Below are 18,258 nucleotides of genomic sequence, written 5' to 3'. Positions count from 1 at the left end.
AAATGTCCTCCGTCATACGCTGGGATCAATTCACCTCTACAATTGGTAAAAAACACCTGTAAACATTCTTGATAGTCCTTTTTTCACTCTACCAAATCTCTTCGTTCTGGCCCAGAATATGGATGCAGGGGTTCAAGTGGTTAATATAAGTGGCATTGTAAGAGTATTAGGCATGTTTTGATTATCGCGATATTATCGTGACATGACATTTTCGTATGGTCCCATCCCTAGAGCAATGCACTCCAGGTGCTTCACCAGGGGAGCATTTAGGGGTTAAGTGTCTTGCTCAGGGACTGGACGGACCGCGTGGGGAGAACCAGGTACCTTCCGATTGCCAGACGGCCTCTATAGCAGGGGTTCCCAAACTTTTTTGTCTCAGGGCACCCCATAAATATGTTTTTAATCCGAGGCACCCATACATTATAATTTTCTCTCCCAGCACCTTATATTTATAGCATATCGTCGTTGTCAGGTGGAAACCTTGTACTGTATGTCCAAAACCGTTCATTTTGTATTTATCATCTATAAAATGTACTAAACTAATGAAAACAGCAGATCTACAAGCACACAACGCCTCGCATCGCGAGGCGTTGTGTGCTTGTAGATTGGCTGTTTTCACTAGTTTTGTGCAACAGTCTTGTATGATGAAGCAGGGCTTTGCTTTACCAAAAGACTACACGACAGTGACGATATTTTAGTGATTATGTTGCGATGAAAACGTTGCGATAATAGCCATTCTGGTTAGAACTGACTGAAAATAACATTGTACTTCAAGTTTAAAATGATACTAAATATTTTTTCAAGTGTCCAAATAAATTCCAAATACTATCAAATGATCTCGCGGCACCCCTGGACTGCCGTCGCGGCACCCCAGGGTGCCCTGTCACCCACTTTGAAAACCCATGCTCTATAGCCCCTCAGCTATTTACTACAATATACTGCCTGGTGGCATCTGTGGTATATAGATACTACCAAATAATATGTATCTATTTGTATTGTAGATCCAGCATGCCAGTAACAAGTAGCCAATTTCATCCCTCGTAATCTTCTGCCGATCCTCCTGATTTATAATCTTTTGTGCGCAGAAATAGCAGATCTATATACAAGCTCATAACGCATCACATCCAGATCAAGTAGAATCAAGCTTTCAGTTGATATTACAGTTGAACCACAAGTCATAAGACCTTTTATTGTCCCAGCTGGTTACTTCCTCTAAATGCTTTGGGGTTTTAATAGTACATTCACTGAATGTAATGGTCTGACTATTTTAAACAGACAAACTGCTTTTGGAAAATGTATGTTTTTTTCAAAAGCTGTCATTTTCTATGACATCTTAATTGTGTTATAATTACTGGGACATTATGCAACACAGTTACTGGAGTACAGACCTGGTTCCCTTCTGCAAAAAAAAAAAAAAGACGGGGGAGGAAAAAAAAACAGTGCAGTTAATGTTTTTGATCAGATTTCAGATGCTATTTCGGCACGGGAGGTAAAACGAGGTAAAATGTCTCAGCATTCTTGACCAGCAGTAAAAGTATGCACGGCAAGGCTTGTTCAACTATAACTAAGATCGTTATATTTATTTGAGTGGAGGATTTCTAACGGCACAGAGTTTTGGAGAGATTTGGAAATCACGAAGGTATCCAAAACATTCTTTTTAATAGGAACTCTGTGTGGTTTTTATATCGTACTATAAATCTTCAGGGGATTATATTTTGGATACAAACTCTGCAGCAGTTACTGTCCCTGTTGACGTAGCTCCAGTCTGATTTATACACCGTCTTACGGTGGTGTTGCTTGGAGAAAATGTTGATCTACAAGCTCAAAATGCGAGCTTGTAGATCTGCTGTTTTCGGAGCACAACACTGTTATATAACAAAGCATAAATTAGATTGGTCTCCATGCTCATGTCTAATGTTTGGCTCAACCTTATCAGCTTTGTGTCTTGTTGACCAGTTGCCGCTTACAATAATTGGACACATTTTGACATGCTAGATTCCAAAATGTCTGGATGACATAATGTGAATGATCCTATTATCCAACAGCCTGAAGGTATTTATCAAACAAACTGCAGTGTACACTAGGGGTTTCCTAAACTCTAATGTACACTGCAGTTTGTTTGAACCAATTTTTGGGTCATGACATCCCTTTTTATAATTGTTTTAATATAATTTTAAAATAATAATAATAATAATAAAAAATCGGAACTTCAGAACATTTTGTCAAAAGAATTTATTAATAATAATAATAAAGAAAATAAATGAATATAAAACTTTTAAGAAGTAGTGAAAATAGCACATCTACAAGCTCACAAGTGTGTATAGATGTAGATCAAGAGCTTACAGATCGGCTATTAAAAAGAAAAAAGAGAAGAAAAGGCCTAAAACGTTTGGGAGACTCCAAATGTATCTTTTGGTTCTCAAGCTGAAAGGTTTGGGAAGCCCTGGTGTCCACACATACATACATTGTTATGTTACACTGATGTAACATTCAGTAGAGCTGCAGTTTGAGAAATCATAGACTTATTCCCTGGTTCTTCTCTTCCTCCAGAACTGGGAATGTTGTGACATTACGTGGTGCGTGCGCACACACACATGCATGAATGCGTATGTGTGTGTGTGCGTGTGTGCGTGTGCGTGTGTGTGAGAGGTGATATGGGCACGGGTGGATTTAAGTAGATTTATGGGTAATACCGACACATCATTTTTACCCACTGAATATTTTGACCGTGCTCCAAGCTAGTTGTTTCTTTTGGAACCCGTCCTGTTTACGACACACTCTGGAGTCATGGAATGAGGAAGTCATGAGTTGAGAGACGGCAAAGAAGTATTACTCAACTATGCTACTCAAACTGTTACTTCCTGTTATTGGGGGTTTTGGTCCCCTTTCCCTATTTCTTCCCCTTTTTTTTTGTTGAAACAATTATCATCAATCAAATGAGTAGATTTCGATGAAGTACATTGCCAGAGCATTTGCAGGACAGAAGCAAAACATACTGCAGTCAGAATGAAAGCAATTAACTGAAGTTATCCAGACACCAGAACCTCGGTCAGGATGAAGTGAACATCACAGTCAGTGACAGTCTCATCCTACAGTAAATCATAGGTAATACAAACACACTGGTATAGTATATCGTCGTTGTCGGGTGAAAACCTTGTATGTCCAAAACCGTTTGTTTTGCATTTATCATTTTAAAAGTGATCGAAACTAGTGAAAACAGCCGATCTACAAGCACACAACGCCTCGCGGGTGCGAGGCGTTGTGTGCTTGTAGATCTGCTGTTTTCACTACTTTTGTGCGACGGCCTTGTATGATTAAGCAGGGCTTAGCTTTGCGAAAAAATATACAAATTTGAAAAGTGGAGATACGAGGTTTTTGCCCGACAACGACGATATAGTGACTGTTTTCTGTGTGCTGAAGGCCTATGTATGGTTCTCAATAACCGCCATGGTTTGTCTATACAAACCAAAGGAGAAATGTTAAGTGCAAGCATTGAAAATAGTGTTGCACATGGCTTGCACATTGGCACACCTAAATCTCACGAATCCATTGTTAATTGTTCATTGCAGGTGCGTTTCTTACATCTGTGCTCTATAAGGTCAGCCTGCCATGTTTCTACCCTTCTGCAGATTTTAAAACAACCTACATAATTGGCCCAGGGTTTCGTTCCCCTTTAAGTAATGTACCAATGAGTAATCTCACTCACATATTCATCTGAAATGGTTCTATGCACGGGGCCAACATCAGAGGTGTACAGTTTTCCCAGGGTGAACTATCGAGCCTGTTGTGTTAGGCACAGATCCAGGAATCTAATTGAAGGAGAACCCTGACACCTATATGCCTCAGTAGAGCACTATGGAGTTGAATCAATTATACACACTCCAGCAGTCACCCTCAAACATGGCTGCAAAACCCTTCTCTCTGCACTACGGGGGATGTGGTGATAGAAATCAACAACTCGAGCCCAACACTTTGTTGTACCGTGAATAGCGAAACTAACGCGGCGCTTTGTGAGCTTGTAGATCTGCTATCTTTGCATTTTAGGAGAGAAGGAGTCAAATCCTTCTGGCTCCAGGAATTCTGAGGAATGTTAGCAATCTGTTGTGTTCAGTCAGGCTGTTGATCTGGAGACTGTTATGATGAAGATAAACTAAGAACTTACAGAAAGCACAGGCAAGTTTGCCAATATAACAGAGGGGGGGGGGGGGGGGGGGAGTATGTTGGGACACGGTTACCAAACACTACAAAGCCGGTGTAAGAATTTTAACATAATGCAGAGGCTTACAGCAGTAATTCTATGGGCATCGACTGGGGTAACCCCAAAACACACCCAGCCCCATTTCTTTCTACGGACCGCCGAGCAAGCTTAGGCGAGCAAGCTCAGGCGAGCAAGTCGCCGTGCCGAATGTAGCTTATCCACTTCAGCCATCTCAGCAGTGTTTGAGTTAGGGACAGAATCGCAAACCACAGACATGAGTCACACTTGCAAATTAATTCCGTCCTTGTCCCTTTTATGCCCATATTTGGAGATCCCTGATGTCATCAATAATAAGCCCTTATCCGGGAATGCCCATATATATATATGACTATCATCACCTGGATCTCCATATATGAAGATCATACTGACCTCATCAAACCCTGGATATCCATACATGGAGACGACTGGATCATCACCTAGATCTCCATATATAGAGCTTGTCAATACCTCTACTATCTGACTATCTGATGACCTCACAGACTCCATACATGGATATAGCTGACCTTTTCTGACATCACAGTGATGACTCGACAGGCTCAGCAGAAGGGTACAGTATACATGCCAAAGCGCCCATGTGCACCCGCCCATGTGTTATCATAACCATTATCTCTGAATTGAAAACAGAGCAATACAGTTTGATGCTAACAACGTTCTATAGCACCCATACATGTAAAGTATAGATAGGCCTCCTATTTCAGTGAGATGTAGATCAGCTGCATTTGATATTGAACAAATGCATCACATGTTGCCTATTTAGATGTATCTTGTCATCACTGCACACTCACACACACACACACACACACACACACACACACACACACACACACACACACACACACACACACACACACACACACACACACACACACACACACACACACACTGCACGTGTGTGACTTAATCCAACCAAACACGCGATCACAGCTGACTAAAAGGCTTCTAATTCACTACCAATCTTCTCCATTTCACAAAGGAAATTGGCAATAAATCCCCCAGGAATTCCCCATTTAAATCTTTTGTCTCAGTCTTCACATTCACAAATTACAGAACACGCAGCCTGGGTTCAATCTTTGTTTGGTGTATTTATGCAGTAATTTAATCAAATTCTCCAAACAAAGCATTAATGATGATTATAAGTTCACTGTACATTCACAACCATGCATGTCACTGTACACTATCGAGCATGTTCCCCTAGTTTAATGGCCAAATTGTTTACATGCTATTTATTTAGAACCGCAGGCCATTAAAAGACACTTATTACTGAAACAGAAACATTGCGCTATTCATCTTACAGAGGTCTGGTATTGGAATAAGTCACACATTTCAATGCATGTGTAATTAATCGTTTTTGGAGTGTAGCAGGTTTTTCTCTCCAAACAACTCCTCTGGTTTTATGGAATGTAGACATGTTTTTGTAAACCACAAGCAGTGATTCTGGACAAATATGCCTCCAATGAGGAGACTGCATGTTGCCTCACAGCTGTGTGTGTGTGTGTGTGTGTGTGTGTGTGTGTGTGTGTGTGTGTGTGTGTGTGTGTGTGTGTGTGTGTGTGTGTGTGTGTGTGTGTGTGTGTGTGTGTGTGTGTGTGTGTGTGTGTGTGTGTGTGTGTGTGTGTGTGTGTGTGTGTGTGTGTGTGTGTGTGTGTGTGTGTGTGTGTGTGTGTGTGTGTGTGTGTGCGTGCGTGCGTGCGACCCATCATAGCTTTGTAATTGCAGTCTGTGCTGGAGGGGACATGCTGTGATCAGATGAAGAGGGCCCCTTTAAAAAAAGTATTAAGGTGACACAAGTGTGTGTGCGTGCATGTGCATGCGTGTGTGGGTGTGTATGTGATCGGAATGTCTGGGGTTCAATCCCTGTCCGAGTCATACCAAATATTTTTTCCCCCAATGCCTCCCTGCTTGGCACTCACACAAGGATGGGGGGGGGGAGTCCCTGCGTCATGTCCAGTGGGTGTACTTGTTCATCAAGCCGCCTCAAGCTACAGAAACAGGAGATACTTACTTACTTACAAAAGTACAATATTTACCACTGGGATATAGCGGATTAGAAGTATAAATCCTGAAAATGTTAAATACTCACTTGCCACCACTGGCATTCATGTGTGTGTTCTGTCCTACACGTGTAAAACATAAAAAATAGCAGGACTTCACAACGTGTGAGCTTGTAGTTCAGCTATTTTACGTGTGCAACACCGTTGTGCGACAAAGTATGAATCGTCCCTAAGACAAGGACAGAGCCGTCCTGCGTGTTTGTTCAGGGGAGGTCTTCTGTTTATAAGGTAATTAGAGTACTTACAGCTAACTGGGGGCAACCAAGGTCAAGCTAATCTGTGTGTGGAGTTCATGGGGCCCCTGTAATATGATCCGGATCACCAACCCAAATGAAATAACCTTTAAATGAACAGGTGGTAAATGACTCACAAATTGTCTGTGACTTCCCCTTTACAAGTATAGGCTGTGTAATGTGTTGTGTCCTGTTGGGGGCTGTAAAAGGCTGTGTGTGCGTGGTCTTCTTAATGGTTTAAACACTTAATGCTCCTTTTTATAGTTTGTCATACATGAGTGTCATACAAAACAAAGTAGCAAAAATAACCGCTCTACAAGCTCACAATGTGTTTCATCACGTTGAGTTTTGAGCTTTTAGATCTGCTATTTGTGCCATTTTTGAACAATTTGAAAATGTTCACCGCTCAGGACCAAAACAGGGATAAATGCATAGTACTACGCGGTTCAGGGTGCTTCCACATAGAACTAGATAGACAGGCTTAAATATGTAATGGAAAATATATATCAAGGCACTGGCACATGTCCATTCCACAGTTCGTTTTTGGTAGATAAACAGATACACTGCACATTTTAACCACTATCTCTATTCTATGTTTGTCAAAATAGGCGAACATTTAGATAACAACATGTCACAAAGTGATACATTGTGAGCTTGTGGATTGCCCATTGGCGAAGAGATTTGGTGTAGAGGGAAACTCTACACCAGGGCCAAGGATAGACCTCTGGGGTACTCTGGTCAATGAGGTATTGGTAGTGTTTAAAGTGCAACATCCCCAAAGTGCAATTCTTTGCATATTTTATACAGGGTATTCATGTTGCGCATTTTATTAATATTCGGAGCTGATCCAGTGGAAGACAATACTGTGGGCAAACTGTTTTGATTATTAAAGGTGCAATATTATGTGAATCAATGCCAAGCAATGATGTCAAGGTCTTTAGAAAATTGTCATTATGTAACATACACTCACTCACTCACTCACTCACTCACACACACACACACACACACACACACACACACACACACACACACACACACACACACACACACACACACACACACACACACACACACACACACACACACACACACACACACACACACACCAGCTGAGCCTGGTATAGTGGCTGTTAAACTAATTAAATTAATCTTCAGCATCACCATATAGATTCCTCCACTCTGCAAACATTCACCTTGAACAACAACACAGTTTGACCTTGAATAACCTTAAACACACATCATTTAAGAAAGGTCATGTTTGGAACACAAACAATAATCCTAATCAGCACTCAGCAGCACGATATTGACAGAGAAATCAATGTCAAATTGCAAGCAATCTGACCTTTGTGCCTTCCTTCTGAATGTTAAAATGGTTTGACTTCTCTCTAGTTTGAACTAATTTAACAGTAATAAAAAAAAAACGGAATCCTGTCCAGAATTTGTATTGATGTATTTATAATTTAGTTACATTTGCTGTGTCTCTAGAAGGCTATAGCACCATGTGGACAACTTTTGGTCTGTGCTCAGATTTTCTTCATAGGCCAGCGCAACTCTAAAATATAGGCTACACATTAAAGCTCTGGAGTGTGTGTTTAAATATCAAAGTGTAAAAGTGAATCTTTATGCAACCCTTACAGGTCTATTTTTACACTTTTGAATTTAAATGAAAAGTCCCTCCAAATTTTCCCACTCCCAGATAATGAATCATGTATTGGTTAGAGGTTATTTGATTGTTTTACCACATTGCCCTCAGGTAATCAATCTGGGCTGAGTATTAATCAACCAGAGTCTACATTATGTTGTTTTAACTCATGCTGGTCATATCACCAACATTTATTTCGTTTTTCTATTTCAAGGATCTACTTTCATGTCTAGAGATGACCTCATACAAATTTGTCAGAATGGTAGAGATTAACAGTTTTATAAAAAAATAATAATTACTCTTTGCATTGATGAAAAACACAATGTAATGCTTACTTTACACATCCATACATTATTATTTTAAATTACTCTTCTGTGTACTTTGAATTCCAGTTTTGCTTATGAGATGAGAGACGGTAATAAATGGTCAAATGTCACATTGAATATGAGCAGGGCAATGCACCCTCTTGTTTTCCTTCCAACTGTAGTAACATTTCTCTGAAAATGAATTTCCACAACAGATCCAATGTTCCTTTTCTCCATGAGATAGAGTTTCCTGTTTCGTGTGATTCTGGAAGCTAACGTGATCTGTTTGTTTTTTCTTGAGGCCATTCAACTTACCCTGCTTATTTTCTTGGGCTGTTTATTTGCTATAAGTGCTTTTTGTCCTCATGGGGACATGATGAGATGAAACAGTGGGTCACACAGGAAACCATCCTCAATTCAACTCTCTTAGCGTGTCCATTGTTTCCCCTCTGAAGAGGAACAGCGAGAGACAGAGAGGGAAAGAGAGGGGGAGAGAAAAAGAGAGTGCCATGTGACATAGCAGATTCCAAAGACAAACTTGATACCCTGGCCCTGTCACAATGTTTCCCATACTTCACATATACAAACGCACATGTAGCATACCGGAAACATAGTGACAATAGGCAGTGTCAGTCGAGTTTAAATCTACAGTATGGACTGACTGAGTGTGCAGATTGGGTTTAAGAGTGCATGTCTGTCGGTGTACTTGTATCTAATATTTCAGCCTGTGCCATTTGACCCCCTCATTTACCACTAGTGAAGATATGTGTTTATTCTTGTTTTCATACGTTCTCTCTGATGTCTACAGTACAAGTGAAGTGATTGTTCTGTGGGGGTTGTTCTGTGTCAGATATACCGTAGTACATTAAACATATCATACCAGGCACGTGCACACATAGACATCAAACAGGGCTTGAGCCCCTGCCCTTTTATCCCTCTGTAAACAAACTCAAGTTTGAAATGAAGTAAATTAAATTACAAGTATTATCAAATTGTCTCGCGGCACCCCTGGCCTGGACTGCCGTCACGGCACCCCAGGGTGCCCCGTCACCCACTTTGAAAACCCTGCTCTACAGTACATGTATATTCACACACTGGGACAGGCTGGTATAGCTGACCAGAGAATGCACTAACAACATATCCGGTTTGATTCTGACAGGAGGTCTGTTGTATGTCCTTCCCCTTCTCTGCCCTCAATTTCTTAATTATATATCCTGTCTAAATAAAGCAAATAAATACTGATGAACATCCATGATAAGCTGAAACTATTTTGCAGTTGAAGGTTGAATATTGAGGGTAATGTTGAATGCCAGGCAATTTATCATCATACCCATACTCCCATAGTCTTATTTATAGCCTTATTTAATTATTACAAAAGAAGAGTCACACAAGGATTTCCTGACAGTGTGGGTAGGGAGTTGGCTGAGAAAAAGCCAGGTCCTTCTTGCTCTCACTTCTTGCTGCCACCGTCACTGTACCAAACGTAGCAATGTTTGGTGGCTGATTGTTATCCAGGTCTGACATATCAAGTTTGTCATCCGTTGGGCTTTTTATCACTCCCCTCAACCAGGGCAAATAAACATGCACAATGCTCCTACTCTCACCTCATGGTGCACCTCCCAAGTGGGGAATTGTTCTACCTCTAGATTAGACACAGTAAGGGATGTGAGTGTTGAATGGCATTAGAGACTTTTAATCACATTGCTTCAGGTTCAAATCCCCCGGTGGGAAATTGAAGTGCAGTGAAGGAAGTCCTTATAGGCCCAACTCCCTGCTGAGGCAGGAAATATTTAGCTGTATGATTGTGCACTGGTGTTGGCTAAGAGTACTTACATTTATGACTGGAATAATGTGAAAGATGAAGTGACTGCAAAAAAAGGCTTTCTTATTATTAGAAGCGGATGAAAGAAACCAGTACCAAATGGGAGGAGGTTTTAATGGTGATCTACTGTCAAAATTGGGCTTAATTTGATCTATTTAGATTTAATTTGATTTACCAAACTGATTGATTTAGGTCTAATTTCATTTACAAAACCTTTGACTTGTTTTTACTACAGAGATTAGGCAAATTCTATTGCTTAATTTGATTGATTTAGATAAAACAAGGAACCATACTATGTCATTATAATGAAGGAGGTACAGTAGAATAGCTCACAAGAGGGAGAGAGGAGCATTCAAACACATTTCCATCCAATACTTCAGGGAACATTTGTACTTTACAAAAGAGATGCCAGCACTCACTTTAGAATGACTTCTTCCATTTTATTTCTTCCTCAGTGTGTATCAGATACACGCTGAGGAAGACCCGGTAGGGTCGAAATGTCCGATTGTTGCAGCTGCTGGGGAAAAATGAAATAAAATGGAAGAAGTCATTCTAAAGTGAGTGCTGGCATCTCTTTTGTAAAGTACAGTAGAATAGCTATCTTGTCCTGTGTGCAAATGTCTGTTGCCCTGACTCTGTCTGTAACCCTGATTTCATCATGAGCTCTGTACTCCTCTGGGCTTTAACATCTGATTTACTGTATACTTGTTTGCGCGCCATGTTGCACGAAGAAAATTGCCAATCTACAAGCTAAACAACACGTCAAGCTGTGGCGCATTGTGAGCTTGTACGTAGATCAAGGTTTCTCAAACTTTTTTGGCCCAGGTACCCCTTGGAGGGGAGACCTTTTTCAGGTACCCCCTCATCCTCGCAACACCGATAAGCATATACTGTACTTACAACCAATGTTTCATTTACAGTATTTTCTGGACTATAAGGCGCACCTGACTATAAGGCGCACTGTCAATGAATGGTCTATTTTCAAACTGTTTTCATATATAAGGCGCACCTGACTATAAGGCGCACATAATAGACACTACCGTTGCGTTATGCATCCAACAGATGGAGCTGTGCTAAAGGGAATGTCAATGTCAATGAATGATCCATATATAAGGCGCACTGGACTATAAGGCGCACTGTAGTTTTTTGAGAAAATTAAAGGCTTTTAAGTGCGCCTTATAGTCCGGAAAATACGGTATATGCCATTGGAACCATTTGCATTAAAAACGTTTCAATCAAAATCATTCCCTAGTCATAAACAGAAACCATTATATGAATCATGTGTTAAAGTATCAAATATCTGATATTCGTATAATGTCCAACTCTTCATTTCGGATTCCGATTCTTTTTCCCACCAAAAGTTAACTAATTGTCAGCTAACATCACATATCTAATCAAACAAAATAGCTATAATATCAATACAATATCTAAAACAAATATCTAATAAAAATATATCAAATATCTAATAAATCTATTTTAATAAAGTAAAGTTGTTGTTGGCCTATTTGACAATGCAGAAGCATAATTGCCTTGATGCATATAACATTAACGAGTGCCAACAAGTGTCAACCGGACACTAGCCTCAGGATCCAGGCATTTCTAACCGGATACAGACAAACATACCTGCCCTCCCCAGTGCTCTAATTTGAAAGTGACTGGAGTCTCTCTCATATCTCTCCAAAGCCCTTGAATATGATGGAATATGATTAAGGATTACTGTGATTATAGTAAGCTCACATTTCATATCACACACACCATGCAGTAAGAACTTCTGTAACTTTCACTAGCCCCTTCCCCCCAAAAAATAAATAAACAAAAAGGTCGAGACCCAAAAGAGAAATTATACTTTTTTCAGGCTATAGAAACTATTTGGATGTTACATGCTTTCCTTTCCTTTTAATCCATTAATAGACCAAAAAGACAATACAAAGGGGGCATATGTGTGTGCGCGCGTGTGCGTGCGTGCGTGTACTGAATCTAAGCTTTTAAGCTTACAATGCATTCTGTTCTATAGGACCACCATCAAAGCCTGTATTGCTACAATATGACTTCATGGAGGTAATTGGATTTTTTTTCCCCCTTTTCTTTTTATCACCTCCTAGTGTAAAGCAACACCTGGTAGCACTTTCCCCAGACGTGTGAGCCAGAGATGAATAGCTTATGATGCAGAATTATTTTGACTTGAGTCATAAATATAGTCATTCCTGCATAGCGATATAATGAGGACTTGTGGTTTCTGTTGTTCACTCACGTCTGGCACTGACAGGTTATTTCATCAATGTGTTCCTTTTGAGCTGGAAAAGAATACGACTGGAAGTAGTGATGCAATCTATCTATGAATTCCACGAATCGCTTGCGTGTGTTTGTGTGGCTGTCCTTTGTGTGTCTTGAGAACCAGCCAACAAGTCGCCCTCACATTTGTTGAGTGTAATGCTGTTGCTGTCCCAAGGGAAGCACAAGTGTCAAGTGTGGAGTCAATTGGATCAGCGGTTTTCCAGAACATGCGTGTCGTTAGGGATGGGATGATAAGCGATATTATCGTTTATCGTGATAAAAAACGATAATCGTATCGTGGAGATTACATTATTGGTGAAATTGTCCTCTGTCATGCACAGGGATCAATTCAATTTTTATTTGACGAGCTGCATATCCGGTACCATTTAAACCCTCTATTGGTAAAACTTATACGTACTTGTTATTTCTTTCACTCTCTACCAAATCTCTTTGCCAAAAAATAGCCGATCTACAAGCTCGCAACGCGTCGCGTTTTGTGAGCAATTTTTTGGCAAATATGTTCCGCCCCAGGATAATGGATGTTGGGGATATTTTGATTATCGCGATAATATCGTAAATCGCGATTTCTTTGGTCACGATAATCCAATCGTGATATGAAATTTGCATATCGTCCCATCCCTACGTGTCGTAGGGTTGCCAGCCGCCCCTTTGAATACGTAATCGTACCTCATTTGGAAACCAAAGGACATGTCCCTTAATGAACTGACACTTTGGGCCATATTTTCGTCCTTCATAATATTGGGGGATAAACATTTAACTCAAGAACAGATATACAATCAGTGTAATATCACTTATAAATCTTTATCTCATTTTGCTGACCAGTTGAAACACTTTTAAACCCATTTATCAGTCCATTTTTTGTTCGTAGTTTTTTGTTACTGCACTGTGGGCTCCATGACCTAATGCATACCAAACTGAAACGTAATGTAAGTTTGAGAACCACTATAATAATGCAAAGCAAACAGGTGAGGTGAAGTAAGGACGCGATGCAGACAGGACCAAAACAAACTATTCAGAGGAATGGAGGAGAGCCAACACATCCACCAACGTGGTGTGCCTCAATGGGGGGGTTATTGCTCACTGTACCGTAATTCAAGTGTCCTCGGACGAGAACCAACATGAGACTGTGTGTGTGTGTGTGTGTGTGTGTGTGTGTGTGTGTGTGTGTGTGTGTGTGTGTGTGTGTGTGTGTGTGCGCACATGCATATTTGTGTGTATTACTATATTTGTGAGGACTAAATGTCCCCACAAGTATAGAAGAATTTGAGAAATAGACCGTTGTGTTGTCAATTTGGTATTAGGATTAGGTTTGGTTTAGGCTTCGGGGTTAGAAGTTAGAACACAGATAGCTTAGCTAAGATAGCTAAGACAGCACAAGTGGTGAAGTACGGTATTTATAAAAATGCAAAGGTTTTGATGTCCTCAGACTCCTTACAATATATTAATAGTAGTTGTGTGCGTGTGTGCGTGTGTGTGTGCGTGCGTGCGTGCGTGCGTGCGTGCGTGCGCCCTAACCCTAACCCTAACCCTTTGTGGAGATGGCCCAGACATTCAAATGGAAAAGCAGTAAAACAGATCCATGTTGGATTAAGAATGACCAGATGAACTGTAGCCTTTTTTAGATGCTTGCTAATTTGGCCCCATAAAAAGTATATTCTACAGGTGACGTGTGTGTGTTCAAGGTTATGTTGTGTATCATTGTCAATCTTATCTTTTACAGGAAGAAGTGCTGCGAAGGCTTTAAGTTTGTGCTGGGCCAGTGCATTCCTGAAGGTATTGAAACCTTTCCAAAACGTTTGGACGTCTGTCTCGTGCAGTCGCTCGTGATATTTACTGGAACGCTCTCTCTCATCTTATCCCGTTGGGTTTCCCTCACTGAGCCCCCTAAAATTTTTGAATTGATTTTATGTTGTTTTAACCTCCCTGAATAAGTGTAACACTAAGGAACACATGCCAGCACATTTTTTATTAGCAAACTCAAACAAGTGTTTGATTAGTGTGGGATTTATGTATTGTTACCAGAGGCTGATTTAACAATATAGGCTTGATTCCAAATATTGTCTAATTGCCCTATGGCAATCTTTGCATGATATGACATTGTGTTGAAAGTATATAATTTAAACATTATGACCAGTCAGTATACTAACACACGGTGTTTTCATGCTAAAAATGAACATATTGTTTCCCTGTTAACCACTCAAGCACTATGCTACGGCCTACATATCGCGAATAGTAGCAAAAATACCCTACAAGCTCAATGTTTTTGAATTAACAAAGCCTGCATCTTTGTTGGTACTACATGACATACTGATGCTGTATGTACTGTACTTGCAACATCTCTGTACAAGTCAAATAATGAGGTTAGTTGATGATGAGAAACATAGATTCTTCATATGTTTACAATAATTGTTCTCACACATTTTCATGTCTTTGGCCCCCCATCTGAAGATATGTTGTGCCCGGGACCCTGATAAAAGATTTGTGTAAAGATTTTCACAATTATTCAAAACGTTTAGATTTTTCAACATTTTCAAAAAATTGCAGATTAACAAACTCAATGCGACACCTTGTGAGCTTGTACTCAGCTATTTTCGAATAGCCAAAGTATGAAATTGAATTAAAGTTTAATTTGAATGTTTGAACACTTTTTGCTGGGGACCCCACTTTGAGAACCCCTGGTTTACAATGTCACTCTGTGTTGCCTATCTTCCTGCAGACTATGACGTGTGCGCTGGCGCCCCCTGTGAGCAGCAGTGCACAGATCATTTTGGTCGAGTTGTGTGCACCTGTTACGATGGCTACCGCTATGACCGTGAGCGCCACAGGAACCGAGAGAAGCCTTATTGTCTGGGTGAGCCCCATATGCTGAGGATATACTGTAAAAGCCTTAATGATTCAGATGTTTTAAATTAAGTTTATTGTGGGCTCGCCTATAAGGCGAGCACACTTTAGATATTGTCATTATTGTGGGCTCGCCTATAAGGCGAGCACACTTTAGATATTGTCATTATTTATCTATCAGTCAGTCAGACAGTAGACGGGAACTTCGGTTCCTTTCTACTCCTACATACTTAGTGAGAAAATGAAAATAAAAACATCAATGTGTTCAGTTTACAGTGGCGAAGTGCGCTATTATTTTTTATAGCAATCGGCCAAATGGTGGCGCTGTAGGAAGCCTTCGAAAGTGCGATCTTTGAACAGGTATAGCTCATGCTGTGTTATACATACAGCCATGAAACCTGTATACACTTATGCGTCTCCTCATGCCGAACAACTTTTACCCTCTAACTTTTGACCTCTGACCTTTAGGTCTCCCACAATTCGGAATAATATGAAAAACAGTAAAAATCTATCTCCTCCTGGGTTTTTTTCGTTACGCGCATGAAACTTTTTTCACATGAACTTTGGACCAATACGGTCAAACTAATCTCGGCGGATTTCTTTTAAAGTGAAATATATTTTTTTAATAATTCTATCAATATTGCGGTTTTATGCAAATTATTCTTCTGCCTCTAAATCATACATGCAAAGTTACACGTTCATGGCATTTGGCAAAGATGTGGAGGGTTAGTCAAAGTATCACTGAAACCAATTTTATTCCAATCGGCCAAAGGGGGGCGCTATACGAAGCGTCTGAAAATTCAAACTTCAAACGGGCATAAGTCATGACTCGTTTCGTTTGAAGACATGCAACTTGTTACACGCGTGCTTTGACTCAAGCGGAAGACATCTGTGTCGTTGTTAAGTAAGCTCCGCCCTTCGATTTTCCGCCACTTTGAGCAGTTTGTAAAACGCGTAAACCCGCTTTTATTCTGCAATTCTCGCGTCACGTGCACAAAACTTTTTTTACGTGAACTTTGGACCGATATCTAAAGATCTGTCAGATCGGATTTCTTTAACATTGAAACATGCTTTTTTAAATAATTCAAACAATATTGCATTTTTATGCAAATTATTCTTCTGCCTCTAAAACATACAAGCAAAGTCACATTTTCATGACAAAATAGTGTAGAGGGTTAGTTCAAATATCACTGAAACCAATCTTACCCCAAATGGCCAAAGGGGGGGGCGCTATATAATTTTGAGCAGTTTGTAAAACGCTTAAACCCGTTTTTATTCTAGGATTTTTTTTGCAATTTGCATGAAACATTCTACACGCAATCTAAGGACCTTTATCTAACATGCCTATGAAGTGCACACAAAAAAATTATAAAATAATAATAATAAATATAGCTGCAAGCAGCGATAAAGTGTCCAAAGCCAAAAACACCTCAAATCATGAACACAGCCTGGGATGTGCGTGAAATCTTGCAAGCACATTCCCAATAGGTCAAGGAACAGATACCAACCTTCTCACATTGGCCTGTTATAGCGCCACCAGCGGGTCAACTTTTGCACAACACATTTTTGGAACAAAATGGACCAATCTTTGACGTCAGTAACGTCAAAGAGAGCACTGCCTGCGATCTTGACATTTTGTGCTTTTATAGCCATTGTTTTCTGGCTTGAAGCGAGCCCACAATTGTTTCGAAGGAACAATATTTTTCTAGTTTATCTATCAGTCAGTCAGTCAGTCAGACAGTAGACGGGAACTTCGGTTCCTTTCTACTCCTACATACTTAGTGAGAAAATGAAAATAAAAACATCAATGTGTTCAGTTTACAGTGGCGAAGTGCGCTATTATTTTTTATAGCAATCGGCCAAATGGTGGCGCTGTAGGAAGCCTTCGAAAGTGCGATCTTTGAACAGGTATAGCTCATGCTGTGTTATACATACAGCCATGAAACCTGTATACACTTATGCGTCTCCTCATGCCGAACAACTTTTACCCTCTAACTTTTGACCTCTGACCTTTAGGTCTCCCACAATTCGGAATTATATGAAAAACAGTAAAAATCTATCTCCTCCTGGGATTTTCGCGTCAAGTGCACGAAACTTTTTTCACATGAACTTTGGACCAATACGGTCAGATTGATCAACCAGATTTTTTTTAAAGTGAAATATAATTTTTTAATAATTCAACCAATATTGCGGTTTTATGCAAATTATTCTTCGGCCTCTAAATCATACATGCAAAGTTACACGTTCATGGCATTTGGCAAAGATGTGGAGGGTTAGTCAAAGTATCACTGAAACCAATTTTATTCCAATCGGCCAAAGGGGGGCGCTATACGAAGCGTCTGAAAATTCAAACTTCAAACGGGCACAAGTCATGACTCGTTTCGTTTGAAGACATGCAACTTGTTACACGCGTGCTTTGACTCAAGCGGAAGACATCTGTGTCGTTGTTAAGTAAGCTCCGCCCTTCGATTTTCCGCCACTTTGAGCAGTTTGTAAAACGCGTAAACCCGCTTTTATTCTGGAATTTTCGCGTCACGTGCACAAAACTTTTTTTACGTGAACTTTGGACCGATATCTAAAGATCTGTCAGATCGGATTTCTTTAACATTGAAACATGCTTTTTTAAATAATTCAAACAATATTGCATTTTTATGCAAATTATTCTTCTGCCTCTAAAACATACAAGCAAAGTCACATTTTCATGACAAAATAGTGTAGAGGGTTAGTTCAAATATCACTGAAACCAATCTTACCCCAAATGGCCAAAGGGGGGCGCTATATAATTTTGAGCAGTTTGTAAAACGCTTAAAC

At 40.1% G+C, this 18,258-nt stretch overlaps 1 protein-coding gene across 1 annotated transcript in view; it reads left to right on the top strand.

Moving 5' to 3' along the window:
• Window positions 1-18,258, top strand: part of ccbe1 (collagen and calcium binding EGF domains 1) — a 54,043-nt gene that overhangs the window by 19,406 nt on the left and 16,379 nt on the right. The window contains exons 3-4 of the mRNA XM_080743331.1: window positions 14,327-14,379; window positions 15,323-15,457. Coding sequence (XP_080599457.1) covers window positions 14,327-14,379; window positions 15,323-15,457 — 188 coding nt within the window. The remainder of the gene's footprint in view (window positions 1-14,326; window positions 14,380-15,322; window positions 15,458-18,258) is intronic.

The sequence above is a fragment of the Nannobrachium achirus genome (genome assembly GCF_963921795.1).
Source record: "Nannobrachium achirus genome assembly, chromosome: 15".
NCBI classification, from domain to species: domain Eukaryota; kingdom Metazoa; phylum Chordata; class Actinopteri; order Myctophiformes; family Myctophidae; genus Nannobrachium; species Nannobrachium achirus.
Note: the sequence above shows the minus strand (reverse complement) of the source record. Positions and strands in the feature narration are given on the sequence as shown.